General features: G+C 40.9%; 2 protein-coding genes across 2 annotated transcripts; both read right to left on the reverse strand.

Moving 5' to 3' along the window:
* Positions 1-1,464: 1,464 nt before the first annotated feature.
* LOC133018942 (V-type proton ATPase catalytic subunit A) lies at positions 1,465-7,519 on the reverse strand. The gene is made up of 15 exons (XM_061085283.1): positions 7,464-7,519; positions 6,796-6,904; positions 5,862-5,990; positions 5,508-5,722; positions 5,288-5,425; positions 5,041-5,192; positions 4,557-4,719; positions 4,262-4,370; positions 4,029-4,151; positions 3,818-3,932; positions 3,511-3,574; positions 3,222-3,425; positions 2,692-2,786; positions 2,291-2,462; positions 1,465-2,166 (listed from the first exon to the last, which is right to left on the reverse strand). Exons 2-15 carry the CDS (start codon positions 6,875-6,877, stop codon positions 2,074-2,076), a joined length of 1,854 nt encoding a protein of 617 aa, XP_060941266.1. The 5' UTR covers positions 6,878-6,904; positions 7,464-7,519; the 3' UTR covers positions 1,465-2,073.
* Positions 7,520-9,158: 1,639 nt separating this feature from the next.
* On the reverse strand, positions 9,159-13,746 carry LOC133018943 (actin-binding protein WASF3-like). The gene is made up of 8 exons (XM_061085284.1): positions 13,614-13,746; positions 11,957-12,091; positions 11,701-11,854; positions 11,501-11,618; positions 10,898-11,082; positions 9,810-10,031; positions 9,438-9,715; positions 9,159-9,316 (listed from the first exon to the last, which is right to left on the reverse strand). The coding sequence occupies exons 1-8, from the start codon at positions 13,744-13,746 to the stop codon at positions 9,159-9,161; spliced, it is 1,383 nt and encodes a 460-aa protein (XP_060941267.1).
* Positions 13,747-18,225: the final 4,479 nt, after the last annotated feature.

Genomic DNA, 18,225 nt, shown 5'->3' on the forward strand with positions numbered 1-18,225 from the left:
CTTACCCAGGAACACTTGCATAGCTTGTTTGTTGACTCAGGACCTTGAATCCAGTTGATAAAAACTCAATTATTCAATCTTTGTTGGTAGAAGCAGGAGATTAAAGAAATTGAGATCAGATAGTGGTGAGAACCAATTGAAAACCTTATAGGAGCTGACAGCTCAGTGAACTATAGGAAAATAGTGAATTTCAGAAAGTAGTCATAAAACTGATGCTGCAGTTGCAGGAGTCATCTATACGACAATATCTGAGAGAGGGTGACCAATAGCAACTTTTATAGACTACAGGTTAGAGTTATTAAACTAACACATTATCTTCTTTGAAGTGGACAATGTGAGTTCGCTAGCTCCAAAATTTGAGTTGAGTCTGTGTTTGAAGTCAAATGTTATGATTATCACTTTTCACACGCACACACACACACACACACACACACACACACACACACACACACACACACACACACACACACACTCACACACACACACACACACACACACACACACACACTCACACTGCCCATCAGTCATTACAAATTGAAGAATAAGAGGTGCATTATAAGCTATAAACTGGTATATATTGGTATATATATATTCTTAGAATGGTGTCTGCACCAGTGTGTGAGTCTGGATGGATTGAATCAATGCAGAGAAACGATGCTCTTGCTCCTGAGGGTTATACTTCCATTAGTCTTGATGGAGCCCGGAACCCGAGATACAGGCTCTAATCTATTTTGGAAGAATTAATGCCGCGAGTCGTAGACAACAGACTGAGCCAACTGCAGGATGGACATTACACATCAGCAAACTGCAAAGATGCTGTGTGTGCAACAAATAAAGACTGAAGAGGAAACGCAACAGACTGTGTCTCTACAGAGCAGCTGTTTTCATCTTAAACCTCCATGAAAACAAATCATGTTATCCACTTTTGAACTTTGACGCCACGCCACTAATATGGCCTTTGACGAAAAGTCACAGTAATCTTATGCCTACAATATCAATGTCTTGAGACCCAACGGACACAGTTTGACATATTTGCATTCAGTGGATGAGGGGGAATACATCCAAGTGTAAGACATGCAAAAAACAAGACATTTCCTGTTGCCACGAGCAGGCACTGTGATTTTGAGTCACGATTTCTTTATTTAAATTTTTTGATATATACAATTATTTTTGTATTTATTTTATTTTTAAAATTTAATGTAATTTAATTTGACAGTGCAGACACAGAGGTCATGTATTCCCTTAAAAAATAAAGCTAAATATCAGTATGTTAGTTAATAGGCTCTTTTCTTGAACATGTGCGCCACTTAGAGGTGAAAGTCCTTTCTCACATATCTGTGTTCATGAGGGTTGATTCTCATATAAATGTTCATCTGTTTAAAAGGTAAAGGAAACAGATTGTCGAAAATAAAAACTGAATACCGCTTCTCTGCACATGAAAAAATCAGGACGCAACAGAAATCAGTCATTTCTTTACATTTATTTCACACAACAGCAATGTACCAGGAATATAATAGTCAGACATCTGTTACAACACAACTCTAACAGATTCATCCATTCACATTTTTTACATCATATCAAGTATATATTCCACAACATCAATATCACACTAAGGAGGTAAGAGAAGAAAGAATGGTTTTAATGCCCCGATATCACTCAGTGCATCCGTCCCTTTACCCGTGTGCATGGTTCCATTCGTAAATATAGCTTTTTATCACGTTAAATCTGGGGGAAGAACAACAGCCGTTTCCACTCTTTGTTGCAGCTTGTAATTAAGTGCAAGTGCAGCGCCTGATGGGGGCCCACTGATTTTAACCACCTCGAGATGGAGTAGTGATCGATAAGTGCTCTTCAATTGTAATATTGTTTGGGCTCTGAGGGGATTCCAGTGCTGTGTTTATGAAGCAAAGATCAACAAAACGAATTTGTCCGGATCATGGAATGTTTAAGGGGACGTAAACACCAAGGTAGACAAAGGTTTGTAGACACTCAGAACACGGGCCGTTGAAACTGCACTTTGTTACACTGCACTGGGGTTTAAGTATGTGGGAGAGGGGAGAAGACGTGAGAAACTCATTCCTCCAGCGTCCGGAAGGCGTTCTGCATGTCTTCCAGCAGCTGAGCGTACTCTGCTTTGATTTTGGCTTCGCCATCCTTCACAGGGTCCTAAAGAATCCAGTGAACATACACAGAGATTAGGTTATTTATCATGGGTGATGAAAAGTAGGACGAAAAAAAAACAAAAAAACAAATGTGGTCATCTCCGTAAAAACAAGGCACAGTCATGTACCTTAAACTTCATGGAGCTGATCCTGTAAAGAATCTCTCCCATGTGCTCCCTGATCATGGCCCACGTGATTTTGTTGTCGCTCTGTGCCGTGGTCTCCACCGCGTGTCGCGCCAGGTCGTAGAAGGCGATCGTGTTCGAGAGGATGCCCACAGTTTTGTAGAAGGGGCAGAACCTGTGTATTGACAGAAAAATGTGTGAAGCTCACAGCTTAGGATGTAAAGGAAGGATAGTTAGATGTCTCCCATTCACTTGCGAAGAAGTTGATCATTTGTAAGCTGTGTAGTAAACTTTGTCATCCCTGGGAACTTACATCTACACCCGTTAGATTGGATTGTTATTTTGAAAAGAATACAAAGGTGGAAGAGCCAGCTCATACATTGTAAATGATATATGTTTTTCACCTGTCGTAGGGGGTATAACCATTCTGCTGCAGAAAGTCGTCTTTGATGAGCTTAGCAACTTCCAGAGTGATCTTGTCACTCTCAGCAAGGGAGGCCTGTGAACAATTACAAGAAGATCAGTCGCATTAATACTTTCAGCACCGTTGATTTACCAGGACAGCATGCCAACAATTTAAATTGTAAAAATAATTTAACATAATGAATAAATATAATAAAATAATGAATCTACAACTTTGACAGACATGTCTTCACTGGTTGAAGAGATTAACTGTCTTAAAAATTTGAAGAAATTACATTAACAGTTTGGCTGTTTTGTTAGAGGATAGAGAATGTCCGTGTTAAAAACATTTTGAGCATCTAACTTTCATCGGGGAAACTTTAATGAAGTGAAACAGATCTGGGACCATATATGTTATTTATATATATTGAACAGTGCCGGCAGCATCTCCTAGATAAGTCTTTTTTTGCATTAACTAAATTTGCATGAATCTTTTTTCCTAAATTTGTTATTTAATCATAATCTGCCGAACCTTTCCCACGAGCTGCACGATTTCAGCAAGGTCCTCCTCCTCCTGTAGAATCTCTTTGGATTTTGTACGGAGAGCGACGAACTCAGGGAAATGTTTGTCGTAGTATTCATCCAGAGCTCGTGTGTACTTGCTGTAGCTAATCAGCCAGTTTACAGAGGGGAAGTGTTTTCTCTGGGCCAGCTTTTTGTCCAAGCCCCAGAAAACCTGCAGAGAAGGAAACAACAAATACTGACGCTACCTCAGAGTGATGTGCAGGGACGAAACAACCACTGAAGGGAGAATTACATACCTGAACAATTCCCAATGTGGCTGAAGTGACAGGATCTGAGAAGTCTCCACCAGGGGGCGACACACTAAGAGGTCAACATATAAAAGAAAGAGTCAGCCTGATAATTTATCATTTACCTTTATTGTCGGAGTTTATCTTGCTGTGCTGCTTACGTTGCTTATTCACATGAAAAAGTTTCACAGGAAAAATGCTAAATTAATTAAATGAGATCTTGGAATCAAAGACTTTTTTTCAAGACCCAATATTTCACTGATATCATACAGACAAAAAAATCCATTATCCATCCTTATACAAAGAGTGGACTCACGCTCCGACGATGCTGACGCTGCCTTCTCTCTCTGGATTCCCCAGACACTTCACACGTCCAGCCCTCTCGTAGAAGGAGGCGAGCCTGGCCCCCAGGTAAGCAGGGTAACCGCTGTCTGCACAGGACGACACACGCAGTTGAAACTGTTTCACTGTAAACTGTCCTAGCTGTTAAAAAAATAAAACATATAACATGTAACTGGTGAACTTACCAGCGGGCATCTCAGCCAATCTTCCAGAGATTTCTCTCAGAGCCTCAGCCCATCGAGACGTGGAGTCAGCCATCATGCTCACGTTATAACCCATATCTCGGAAGTACTCTGATAGTGTGATACCTGCAAAGGAAGTTATATACGACCCATTGTTTAGAAATAAATAAGAAAGGGACTTTATTTCTGTTTTCAATCAAAATAAACAATGTTTTGTGAATGTGAAGGGTCGGTACCTGTATAAATAGAAGCCTCTCTGGCAGCCACAGGCATGTTAGACGTATTAGCAACCAGTGCTGTTCTCTTCATGATGCTCTCAGTCTTTCCATCCACTTCCATAGTAAGCTGTGGGGCAAGAGCGGCTTATTATTATAGAACAAGATCACTGGACATATCAATGGACAGTTTCTATCTTTAGACATAAAATGATTCCTACTCATCGCTTATTTATTCTGTTTCAGGCTCAAAAGTATCTCAACAGCACGTGTGTGTGTGTGTGTGTGTATGTATATTTGGCAGAAATCCACAAACCTCAGGGAAATCTCGCAGCACTTCAGACATTTCGTTTCCACGCTCTCCGCAGCCGACATAGACGATGACGTCACTGTTGGAGTACTTGGACAAGGACTGAGAGATCACCGTCTTGCCACATCCGAAGGCTCCAGGTATAGCAGTGGTGCCGCCCTGCACGCAGCTATAAAGCACAAAGAGCCATGCAGATTTAGGCAGCGTAAAGATTTCACCACACAAAAAATTAAAATCAATAAATCTTTACAATCTGAAAAAACGTTTACAAATCAAAAGAAACCGTGATCATACTTTAGAGAAACACTATATGGCTTTGCAAGAACAGACTTAAATCAAAGATACATTTATAAAGTATTGTGAAATACAGCAAAGTTTCTTATACAGCAAAATCTAAATTTAATGCCTCCACAACTGAGGGCCAGTTGTTTAATGTCTGCATATACAACGGGAAACAAGAGCATCATTATATCTTGAGACGATGACTCACGGGAAGAGAGCGTCCAGAACCCTCTGACCAGTCAGCAGCGGATGATTGGCCGGTAGTTTCTCCGTCACCGGGCGGATTTGTCGCACTGGCCACACCTGCACCATAGTGAACTTCTCCTTCACACTTTCAAATTCCAGCTCTAGGACCACATCCTGTGATGCAACAAGATCAGATTAGAAAATTAGTTTTGTAGAATTTGTTATCGAAAAGAAGAGCGCTGTGATTCAGCAAAAAAAATAAAACTCACAGAAATGTCGTAGTTTCCTGGCGGAGCCACGTAGGTGACGGTGCCTCTGTTGCGAGGTGGAATCATCAGCTTGTGCCGAATCAGGGAATTTTCATAAACCATGCCGTAGATATCTCCGCCTGTCATGTGATTGCCAACCTGGAGAAGAGATCATGTGAAGTGAGTGGGAAGAGATCGAGGAGAGACATCCAGGTTTGAACTGAAAATATATATTTCTTACCCTAAGGTTCTGGCCAGGGGAAAATTCCCACTTGATATCTCTGTTGAGAGCGCTGATGTTTACTCCTCTCGGGATGTAGATGCTTTGAGTGAGGTCATTGATGTCTTTCAGTGGGCGCTGGATACCGTCAAAGATGGAGCCCATGATTCCCGGTCCCAACTCGACAGACAGGGGTTTTCCTGTTCGCAGGACCGGGTCACCCACAGACACACCGGCTGAAGCACAACGTCAGGAAAAACAAACTGCCAACACTTTGACACACTGCTTTTCTCTTCAATGTATTATGGATTTACAGAAGTTCATGACATGGTTCTGAGACGACAGAGACACATAATACTTCAGCGGAAAGGATACAAGTCTCCTCATAGACCTGGATCGTCGCCATGTCTCCCTCCAGACGAATGATTTCTCCCACCAGCTCACTGTGACCCACACGGACCAGCTCGTACATGGCTGCACCCGCCATCGCAGTGGCTGTCACCACTAGTTGGAAACAAAAAAAACAACAAATTAACACAAATCTTGAAATTGACACAAAAAAACAATCTGTTGGACTTGCTAAAACTCAAATAAACTTTTATCTTAACATTTTTTTCTTTTGCATTTGAGCAACATTCAAAAAGACAGCTCAAAAAGAATTTGTATTAAGACAATAAGCATAAACACCAAGCATTTCATTATATACATGTAATTTCTATTTTATAAAAAATTATACAGGTTAATACAGTGAAACGATTTGCAAACTGATGCAAACCATTGCATAAACATGTGTTTCTCTTTGATTTAAACAAAAAATAGTATTTCAACTATTTTTTTATTTGTTACATAGAGACTTTCACAGAAATTAACCCTGTGTCATTTTTGTATTTGTTCTATACCGTCACCAAGCTTGAACTCGATTTAAACTAGATTTGGAAAATATGATGGTTAATAACAATCTGATAAATTTCGGTGGTACCAGAGATTTCTTGTCCTGTCATGGTCACAATCCCTTTAATATATGTCAGTGCAACTGACCGTTGTGCGTGATCATATGACGATCACAGATTATTGTATTAATGCGATGAATTGTTACTTGATTTATTAGGCCCATACACTATTTTTGTCTCATGTTTTTCATTTATTATGAGAAGCTCTGTTAGTTTTGCTTTGGCACGTCAGGATTTACAGCTAAAACTTCGGACTCTGTTGTGTTTTCCTGTCAAACTTGAATACATGCACACCTGCCGGCCTGAGGCTCAGTGTCTTGCGAGACTAAACAATGTAATGTAAAAATGATAAACCAGACCTGGTCCAGAAACGCCATGCACGAATCCAAACTCGCTCTCTCGCTCCTCGTCCCGGATCTTCGGAAGTTTGGAGGTGTCCATCTTGATGCTTTGTGTCCTGACTAATCCCTGAAGGAATGAATGAGAAACTGTCAGCTTTTAACAGAATTATCCACATCACATCAAGAACTGACACATCTCTGCTTAACTGATAATAACCACAGACTAATGTAATGCACACACACGCTTACACCACAGAGGGATGAATGGATTTATGTGTTCGCCATAACCCACAGTGTCAGGTGACCTGATCTTCCAGGTGCTGCAGCGTTAGCCCGCTGAGCTAAAGCTAACTCCGCCGAGGCTTTAACATCCCTCCGCTGGTTTTCACCCCCCAGTGTCGATGACAACACGTTTGAATGTCATGTCCTCGACTGGGACATGTCTCCCACACAGACAGCGGCTTCGTGTCTGTCCCCACTCACACGTAAGGTTGAGAGTAAAGCCGATTTGTGCGGATGAGTCATGTGACTAGCTAGCACACATTAGCCGCGGTCTTCATCATCATCCTCGTCATGTCAGCCTCACACACTCTGAGCTAAATGAGCAGATACCGACACGGTGTTTGGCCCAGATGATGAAACCCACAAAGCTCCACGTCACACACAGTTACACGTTAATGTCTCACCTTGCGTTCGGTGGTCCAGGACTGTGTGTACCGAGGAGGAGGAGGAGGAGGAGGAGGAGGAGGAGGAGGAGGAGCAGCGTCACTCTGCGGATCACCTGCTGCCACCGGAACTGTCACGAAGAGAAAACATCACCATTGTGGCTCAAGCGGATCCGCGTCTATGCATTGCAGTAGAACCAACATGGCGGCCGAGACTCTACAGTTTCCTAATCGACGATTAGTTCCCCCGGTCTGCACACGGTCTTCGGGTGCACTACTGACCCCTGCTGGACATAAAGGGAGCCTCCACCTCTGTTTACTAACTGTATTCAGGAGTATTTAGGTTTGATTGTGAGTATATTATAACAAGCAGGAAACTGTGGAACATATTATTATTTATTGTCTTCATTCCAGCTAATTCTCAAAAGAAAACTGTGAAAAAAAAACAAATTTGAAAATAGAATTCTATCTATCCATCTGTTAACGCCTCCTCAAGTCACCTGACTGGAAGAGGTTTGTGGTTGTTGTGTTGTGCTCCTTGAAGTTTTCCTTCCTTTTGGAACTGATTGATTTGATTTCCATTTAAAATGAGACTCACTGCAGCATGAACCTCGACCACGGTCTATGAATAATTACCAGGGACAATATTAAAAATATTAATAAATCTCGCAATATTACAGAAAGTAGGAAAAAAATCATAGATACATTAGGCAACTCAATGGGTTATTGTAGTTTTTGTGTATATAACAATACATGTTTCCTCAAACTTAGTCTCTGTCTTGAACCTCTGCTTTGTCTGCACTTATTCTTTCATCAGAACAACCATTTGAATCTTTTGCCTTTTGTAGCTTTCTACAACATGTATTATGTTAGGCCTACTATATGCCAACCTTTGTAACAACATGTGATACATTTGTGCCAACAACTATTGTAATTGTAAGTTTATAATAAAAAAATATTGTATGCACAGTCCTCCCTGTCATTGAGTAGCATTTCATAGAGTATGATTAGCTTCCATTGTGATAAATAATTAGGACTTATTTGAGAGATACATAACAGAAAGATAATAGTATTTTTACTGCATACTTGAAAAACTTCTGCATTTCTGCATATAAAATGAATAACAAACTCATCATGCAGGATTTACTATAATCTTGACTACTAGAAAATGCTTGTTGTAGACTAAGAGAGTTTAAGAAAATAACAAATTATATTTGAATAGATTGTCTGAACAACACTGAGAAAAATTAAGGGCATGACAACTTTTACAAAGACACATCACTACAAATGATTTAATGGCAGAACAACAATTTGTAGCTCCCATATTGCGGGGAAGGGCAATTTCACAAATTGAGGTAGCAATTACAAAATATTCATCAAACACTCAAATAATGAAGGTAGGGTGCAGGTGGTCCACCACATTATAAGGAATGTGTGATTTCACAAAAACGATTCATGAAAACAACAGGCATTTTCACAGACGACACTTTGACTTGTCAGTGTAGGAAAAGCACAACTTATAATTAAGGACGTTTCGTCGATGGTAGAAAACGAAACATTTATTTATAACACAAATAATCTGTTTCTGCAAACTGTTTACTAACATCCTCATTTTCCTCTTGCAGCAGTGGCCATGCACAAGCCCAGTGGACGTAGCCAAAGAAATGGCTTCACGTTGTCGATTCATTTACACTGGACACTGGAGGTCCCTATGTGTCAGTCCGACCACTCGTTCTCGTACGGCTCAGAGTCGTCCTCTGAGTCGCTGTACTCCACAGCGATGCGTCGGGACAAGATGGTGGCCACGTCGTTCCCAACAGGCTCCCGCTTGTTCTGCTGCTCCTGCTGCTCCTGGCCTTTCTTCAGCTGGATGCCTAGAAAATGGCACAGATACAGTATGTTGAAGTAAGAATACATCTTGTAAGCTTTTATTGATTACTATCTTCCAGCAGAAAATATTAGGATCTGACCACTGAGATGCCAAAACCAACTCACCCATGCGAATGGCGGACAGCAGGTCACTTCTGGCATCCCTCACCGGTATAGCCTCAGCTCTGCAGCCTTTGCTGTGTCCCGGGAGGTGTGAGGGTGCAGCCGGGGGAGGGAGAGGCGGTGGACCTGGGGGGGGCGGCATGCGAGGATCCGAAGGCGGGAAGCCCGGGCCTACGTGCAGAACTCCATTATGTGGCGGCAGTGCACCCAGAGGAAAACCAAAGGCTGTGGATGCCGATGGGATGGGTGGGCCACCCGAGGCAGGAGGTGGAGGGGCACAGCTGGTCCGCAGGGAAAGAAAGAGGATTATAGTGGAAGAGCAATGTTATATTAAATTCTACCTCTGATTATGCAAATGAAACCAAACAAATGTACTTGTAATCTGCGGGTGGACGTATTGAGCCGTTGGTTCGGTCTGCAGAGCGCGGCTCCGGCGTGGCATAGGTTACTCTCTTGTAGTTGACATCAATGCTGTGGTATTCATGCTCCGCAGGTGGTGAGGGCTGTGCATTCCCAGGGACGTAATCGTGAGACTTGGCAGAGTTACAAGCGGCGTGGGCAGGCAGCGGAGGGACGGGGTAGTCGGGGAGGTCAGGCCTGGACAAACAATGAGAGACGGAGAGCTCATGCTGATGCCTTCACATACCCAGATGGTGGATCTGGTTTTACGAAATCAAAACTGAAGCACAGATATTGTTTTTTTTGTGTCAACCATTGTTTTACTGCAAAGTCTAAGGGTGGAGCCTCTATTCATTAATGGCACCACATAATGAATAGAGGCTCCAACCTTAGACTTTGCAGTAAAACAATAGTTTTAAAGGTCAATCTTCAAGGTAAATGTTGCATGTTTAAAATTGAAGAGTGGCAGAAAACATAAACTCAGACATAGGGACAATCCTTTTTATATTTTATATTATCATACAAGGGTTCTTTCGTGCATGGTCTTTCAGATTGAGAGCAGGTGTTATTGATTCTACATTCTGAGTTTATAATGCTTTCATTCAAAACATACTGCGCTCGCATTCCATTAGCCCCATCTTCTGCTTAGATTACCTCTGCTTGTGCTCAAATTGTGAGCTTGCACTCAGATATTTTTTTGCTCGGACAGCTGCAGCTCTTTTCCTCATGCTGCTTCTGCACTCACGTGAACCGTCTGTTCTCGGTTTTCTCCTCTGCTCTTGGTCTCTTGCTCCTGTGCTGGGATTTATTTGTGCAACAAGTCTGTCATAATTCCCCAACCAGTAGAATGCCAGGTCAGGTGAAGTGATGACAAATAAAATTGAATGTGAAATCAATAATTCCTGCTCTCGTACTGAAAGACCAAACTCTTGAATAAAGATAGGAAAAAAAAACATACTTTTCTTTATATTTTCCATTTAAACCGTCTATCGTTGTCCATGAACTTGACTGAATATAAAACAAAGTCAACACATGAGTACTTTCTGTACAATAGAAGCACCAACCTGCCGTCTGGGGAGAGGGAGCCCTCCGATGACGCCCCTCGCCGTAGGGTCTGCGGATGGTGGTGGTCCGGACGAAGCTCTTTATCGAATGCCATCCTGTTCCACTCCTGCCGGCGGTTCCGAGCCTTTCTCACCTTCTTCACCTCACGCTGAAGAGTGCTGCATTCCACACATCGCTTCTGCTCCTGGGAAGAAGGGACAAAGGAGAATGAGAATAAAAAAACACTAGACAGGGGGGTGGCACTCATTGGAGCTCATACCTCCACCAAGGCCCAACAGCCCTCCTATGAATTCACTAGATCTAGAGTTTTATTTTGATCTGCACCAATTTGAACACACTCAGAAATAACACCCCCCTAAACATGAGTTTTTTTCCCCGTTAAGATCCATGAGCTATTCTTTGAGAACTAAACGGAAATGTAAAAAAAAAGGGAAATCCTGGATCTGGACCAAAATTTGATTGCTTCTTCCCTGACCCATACCGGATCCTTCCACCAAGTTTCTGGCAAATCTGTTCAATACTTTTAAAATCATCCTGCTAAATGTCATTCAAAAACCTGACCTCATACATAAAACTAAAGAAGAGGGTAGAGTCTCCCTCACCCTTTGCCTCCTCCTTTCTTTCCTCTTGTGCTCAGTGTCCTGCAGCATTTTCTCCTTCCACAGGTCAAAAAAGTACAGTGGGTCTGAGTAGAACTTCATGGCGTCAGTGGAATCCTCTCTGTTTTAAAAAATGAAATAATTAACACATGAGACTGACTGGAAACTTATCCTGTGGTCACTTCTGACACCTCATGCAGTACCTGTAGGCGGTGAGGGTGCTGAGCGGAGGAGGCCTGTCGCTGCTGTGGTACATGTCGCCCACGGAGCTCGGCGTGCTGCCCTTGGACAAAACCTGCTGATCCTGGGCCGCAGAGCTTTTGAACGCCTTCCTCATGTTTATGTCCTGGAGAGAGACTGCGAAACAGCAGTTAAACACAAAGCTGGAGAAAATTAATTACAGAATGACAGAGTGTAAGATATTAAACTAAAGAGAAGGATGATTTCCAGTGAACTGACCCTCCTCCACACTGGAGTCCAGCTGGGTAACTTTGACGGCCAGGCGGTCAATGCGGTCCTGCAGGGAGTTTGCACGCACGTAGAAGGTGTTGGCTTCATTGAAAAGTTCTCCAAAGACATTTTCTGCATGTTTACCTGCAGCCGGAGCAAAGATGAGGAGATGAAGGAAGAAAAGGAGCCGTTAGGGTTAAAGAAAGAAAGAGACAAGGAAAACACAATATCTGTTTCTTAATGTCTCTTCTCATTGTTACCTCTGACAAGGAGATTATTTTTTCATCTGTTTGTTTGAATACAGGACAGATTACCACAGAACTTGGTGAAAGGATTTAGGGAAGAACCCATTCAATTTGAGGGCAGATCTAGGGGCAGATGCAGGCAATACAGGCATTTTCAACCTTTTACCATTTTCTCAGGGAATAATTCCTGGATCTTAATAAAAAAAAAAAATCAGTTGGGTTAAGGGGACTGATAAGGGGACTAATTTATGATTGTGTGCAATTTAATGTAGAATCAAATACAAATTTGGATCCAGTGAATTTGTATGTGGTTTCATAAGGGACTGTTGCTCTTTACCATTCTGGTAAATACAATCATATAGCTATAACCACCCAAACACGTGAGAAACAGACGAGTGAGCTGAAATAAATATGGATACAATCAAATTGTTTCTAGAAGCAACTAACATATCTGAGCAACTCTACCTAGCATTTTGTTATTAAACTTAATCTCTCGTTATAGGTTCCATTATGATTCTCTTATGGATTATACACTTTCATAAACTGTCTGGGTCCCGCACAAAACAGCACGACAGGCACACGGCGGACAGCTCAGATCCAGTTAATGTGGGAAACCGTTATTAGACTGCACTGTGTCTGTGGTTGTGTCTCCGCCCACTCACTCTCAGTCTTATCTGCCTGCAATACAAAAGCTTTACGGTATAAGCTCTAAGCTCCTGTAACTTCACTAACCCCCCGCCCCCCCCCTCCCACACACACACACACACACACACACACACACACACACACACACACACACACACACAAACAAACATAGACAGCAATATGGCCTCCACATTCTGTTTTAAGGGTTTTCCATGGCTTGTTAAGGGTCCACCAATGAAATAATGAAAGTATGTATATGGTTTGTATGGTTGTTGTTCTCTGATAATCACCTTTCGAGGATTAGGAAAATATGAGCTCTTCTAATGCAGCGTTAGATGCACGCCAGTATGACGTGGTCAAATCAGTTGCCGAGCTATCAATTGCGATGCCGCTGCTAATGAATTGGAAAACATTGTGTATACCTTCATATATCAGTGGTGGCAGTAACAGTTGCTGGGATATTGGGTCACCATTAGTGTTCTTTGGTCAGAAGTCCAGTGTCTAACATTTAGGTGAAAGGGATCTATTGGTAGAAAGTGAATATAAAATAACCCTAGTGATGTTTGCACGTGTTTTATCTAAATTTTACGAATTGTTGTTTTCTTTACCCTAGAATGGGCCCTATTATATTTAAATACTTTATATTTACACCGGGAGCAGGTTCTTCTATTCAGCTGCAACATGCAACTTCACCACTAGAGGTCACTAAACTCTACACACTGAACCTTTAAAGAGGCATATTGACATGTGCTGAATAAGAGTAACCATGATCTTACTCAGACTGCTGAGTTGGCGGATGATGGCGGACAGGGTGTTGTTGGTTACACATTCCAGCTCACTGCCAATTCCCTCGGGCACGGCACCGTGGCACAGGTGTCGGGGCTTGATGTTTCTCTTGACCAGAGGCATGACCCCGTCTCACATCTCGACCGCAGCACCTGCTGGGAGACACAGGACAGTGCTGACAGCTCAATATCATAATTTATCATCACCTGTCGTTGTATTACAACTACTGTTTATTACTACCATCATTTTCAGATAGTGTGCTTTGAGGCAAACGAGTCAATGAAGAATATCTGCAGGTTAGATCACACAAGGGACAACAGTGAGAGAAGGGTTTATGAAATAATGTAATTCACATTCTTACTTTTTTAACAAATACACATCCTGTATAAGCCATCGTATGAATTCACAAATTCAGAACGCTCACTTCTGTCGTTTCTATGTAAGTTGACTGTTCTTACTACTCCAGACCGTTTTCACGTGGCCTACAGCAACAAGTACTTTGTTCCTTATTAGATTTATAGCAGAACCTTCGTTTACTCAGGTCATTGTTTTGCTGCTTGTCAGAGACAAACTCATTAGGTTTAAGTCTCATAATGAACTTAAGAACTCATTTTTGCACAGAGGAAGGACTGTGGATATTTTCTAACAAAGAAAGTTGTTTTAGGAGCTGCATCTCTTTGCACCCTCCTCACAGTGACACATTGTCCTTTCACTGTATATGTTTAAAGCTTTATATATATTTAACCTTAAATATCTGAGAAATAATACAATAAAAATCAGCAACTGAGAATGTCTTTCTTTGTTATAGTTTAAAAGTATGTTGACAAACAGTAAAATTTGATCAAATATGAATTATAGCACTTATAAAAGGTGACATGCTTATAAGTAAATAAGTAAATAAACCATATTTGAGTGAACCAGTTCCTAATTTACAAGTACAAAGAAATCAAATCTGTTTGTTTTCAGGTCGACGTCCCAGTTTTCTAACAGCAGGGAACATCCTCAGCACTCACAAGCCACAATAAAAAACAATATGGCATCAAAAGATCTTACCATGGGGTTGTGGAGGGTTTTACTTGTTGCTTGGCTCGGAGTGTGTCACTGTTTCTTCACGTCAGCACGGTGAGAAGGAGCTGTCTCATCCAATCCAAACAAAGTTTGTGCTGACCTGCTGCAGTCGTGTGTGGGACGGGGACAGTGGTCATCTCTGCAGGGAACAATTCACTATGAAAACAAATCTCTCTGGTCCAAATCACAGCTTGAGCCATGAGGGGATTTGGTCAGCAGATTTACTCCTGTCGTCCAATCACAGGAGCCGTGTCGGCCGTCTGACATCCAGTTGTTTTATTTCAGGATGTCTTAGTCCTGATGTCATTGTATACAGGTCAGTAGCTGTCTTCTATGGAATATGTGTTTCTAAGTAATGGTAGCAAATAATCAAAGTAAGGATGCAACTGATAAGCAGGTGGATTGTGGATTAGTATGATGATTGGGGCCTGCATCGCACATCCCAATGTCAAGTCTTCTTTCTTAGTCCAAAACAAAAATATAATGAATTTAGAGAAAAATATATGAGAAAAAAATAACAAATAAAATATATACTTTTAAGCATTCTTAGTGATTAAGACACATTTACATATCTGTGATTAATTTCATGCTGATTAATTAAGAAGAATTAAATAAAAACGTAAATATGCAGCCTTTCAGTTTCTTCCATCCACTTTCATAACTGTCCCTCACAAACATTTAATTTACTTATTTATTTACTTTTGCAACCTTTAACTGTAGTGAGTTGTTTCTTATTTTTGACGGCATCATGTCAGTCCCTGTCGGTCCATTAACATCTTATATATGACCTGGATTAATGGTGAAAGAAGACACTCTGCATTTGATTTGAAAGCTATACACACACACACACACACACACACACACACACACACACACACACACACACACACACACACACACACACACACTATTCTCACAGATGGCATCATCTGGATTGTGGATGGGTGGAGTGGTGGGGGTGTAACCCAGATATGGAGGCTTAAATCTTTATAAGTGGCACACCATGAAACTCAGTTATGATGGGTTGAAAGGGCAAGTTAACGTCTCATTTTTCACTAGTACAATTTATGAATTTGAAGCAAGAAATCAAGTTCTAATTGAATTATTAAGGAAATGAGACGAAGAAGAAGAGGAGAACATATATACAATCTCAAAAGGTACAGGAACAAAGTTATTCAATTAGAAGAACAAATTTAAGCTGTGGAATAAGGAATACTTAGATTTTTAGGGAGATGCTTTCTTGCTGAGTTAGAGGAGACGGAGGCCGTTAGCTTAGCAATAATGAAACAACTTGAATTTTGGTGTTTCAGCTCATTTAAGCTAACTGGAAAAGGTCATTTTTTTTACTTTAACATTTGCCTGAAACAAAAAAGGTGTTGATTAATTTATTAATCTCTAGAATTTGTTTCTTGATGTTAAGCTAATTGGTGTCTTTTACCATATGTATAGGTAACTGAACAAGCCTACTTCCTATAATGCCACACTTTTCCTGTAAGTACAGTGGGGCCTAAGCATGTGTTTTTTTACATCTACTCCTAAAGTGACATGGAGCCACTGGAGATGGTGGAAAGAAGATAAATCTAAAACCGATGATGATTTTCAATGTTGTGATTTAATGTCCCATTTTTCTAATGAGGCAGGTGCAGGATGGTAAACAAAAGGAAAGTGTATAATAGCAGCATATAACAATAATAACGTGGCACAAAAGCTTTGTTTGACTAAAACAGAACAATGGGAAACATGAGGAAACAGTGTGAAAGAATGGGTTTTGGTGAAAAATTGATTAAACGCAAGATACATGATCACATACATTACATTTTCTTTTATATAAATACTACAACAAGACTTAAAGAGGCTAGTATAACAGCAGTGCACAAAGCTCAATACATCCCACCCATTAGGAAAAAATAGTAAAGAGATACTCTCATATTACAGATCGCCAGCCAAATCACAAGACTAGACAATATTTCCATGAAATCAAAACATCCATAATCACATAAAAAATGAATGAATGCCTGTCAGATTATGTATGAATTAAATCCAGGAAATTTCATGCTGAAGAAACTATTTATTTCCACCTCATTTTTAAATTTAGATTTATCATTGTTTTTTTCTTTCCATCAGGTGCTCTAATGTGTAATTTAAAGCTCTTTAGTGACCATCTTTCGGTACTCTTACTGATGGCGTCAGTTCACTGTTGTTATATTTCACTGAGGGGTCTTCACGTTTTAGACGGTGCAATAATCTCTTGGCCAGCTCAGAAGTATTAACCCCAATACAGCACTTACCCCCCCCATTATCACCATCATTGACACAATGCAGCCGACCAGCAGCTTAGCCACTTACCGCTCACCCTGACACCTCCATCATCCATTACACACTCACACCCACACTGCGCCTCTCCTCGGATATTTGTCCCCACATTATGGCTTTCTAGTCCAACTGTATATTGATCACTGCCAATGCCTTGCCAGTTATTACCCAGTGAGAGGGAGTGACACAAACACACACACACAGAGACACATGCGCGTAAACTAGACTTATCAAAATAAAGTTTTAAAATCATGAAGAACCTATTAAAGTGATAGTTCACCCAAAACTCACCACTATGGATCAGTGGGTTAAGTGTTTGAGTCCACAAAACACTTTTGGAGTTTCAGGGGCAAACAGAGTTGCTTGATGGAGGTTTGCTCTCTACACTGAGTGTCATTTTAGTCATCCATGTTTGCCATGGCTCTAGAGAAATAAACCCTGATGATGTAATGTAATCTGATGAAAGTTAATAGCAAAAGTTGCAGTTTGGGAATTGTAGTTTTGAGAATTTTTTGTAAAGACGGACACATGTTTAAGACTAAAAGTTCAAGAATGTTTTTTGAATTTCCCTACGCTCCTGGTAATTTTCTGGAATCTGAAATTAAGGAAAAATAGAATATTCTGCTGTTGTGTTTAACTTGTTAGTTCATCTACAACCTGTTAGATTGTGTTATATAAACATGGCCAGTCTACAGGTACAGTGTGACCCTCGAATGCTCAAAGGTGCCACTTGGTGCCATCTGTGGGTTATTGTTGGTAATGCAGCTGGATGAGGAGCAGTGGTTTGAAATATCTGATCTTTAAGATGATTTTACACATTTGTAAATACATCAGGCAACGCTGTTGTAAACCATCTAGAACGACCGACCAAAGTAATTCACAGAGCTATGAACATGCACCAAATGCCGCTCTGCCCTGGTGTTTAATGTGTGTATTTCATTGTCTAGTTATTTTTCTTTAAGAACAGTGATCTCTGATTTTTGCACAAAACCCATGATTAAATAAATATATTCCTTTTACAAATAAATCGGATAATGCTCTGTGGTGAGATTGAGGTAGAAGATGTTAAAGAGCTTGTGACACCTGTTGACTCTGATTCAACTGGTTGTTTGTATTTCACAATAACCATTGACCTGAGCAGTGTACAAATACTTTTGTAGCACAAATTTCTGAGTATATAAATCTAAACATTATTTTCAAAGAAACTAAATCATGTCATTT

The sequence above is a fragment of the Limanda limanda genome, chromosome 14 (assembly GCF_963576545.1).
Source record: "Limanda limanda chromosome 14, fLimLim1.1, whole genome shotgun sequence".
NCBI lineage: Eukaryota > Metazoa > Chordata > Actinopteri > Pleuronectiformes > Pleuronectidae > Limanda > Limanda limanda.

Bases quoted from the DNA above. Each gene is read 5' to 3' on its own strand.
- LOC133018943 (XM_061085284.1), bottom strand. From the start codon at position 13,746: ATGCCTCTGGTCAAGAGAAACATCAAGCCCCGACACCTGTGCCACGGT. The intron at 11,619-11,700 runs GTACTGCATGAG...TTTTTAAAACAG, and splicing joins AGCACCCTCACCGCCTACAG to AGAGGATTCCACTGACGCCA. The intron at 9,317-9,437 runs GTGAGTTGGTTT...GCCATTTTCTAG, and splicing joins GCTGTCCGCCATTCGCATGG to GCATCCAGCTGAAGAAAGGC.
- LOC133018942 (XM_061085283.1), bottom strand. From the start codon at position 6,877: ATGGACACCTCCAAACTTCCGAAGATCCGGGACGAGGAGCGAGAGAGC. The intron at 5,723-5,861 runs GTATCCTTTCCG...GTTGTGCTTCAG, and splicing joins CCAGGTCTATGAGGAGACTT to CCGGTGTGTCTGTGGGTGAC. The intron at 5,426-5,507 runs GTAAGAAATATA...TCTCTTCTCCAG, and splicing joins CCCCTGGCCAGAACCTTAGG to GTTGGCAATCACATGACAGG.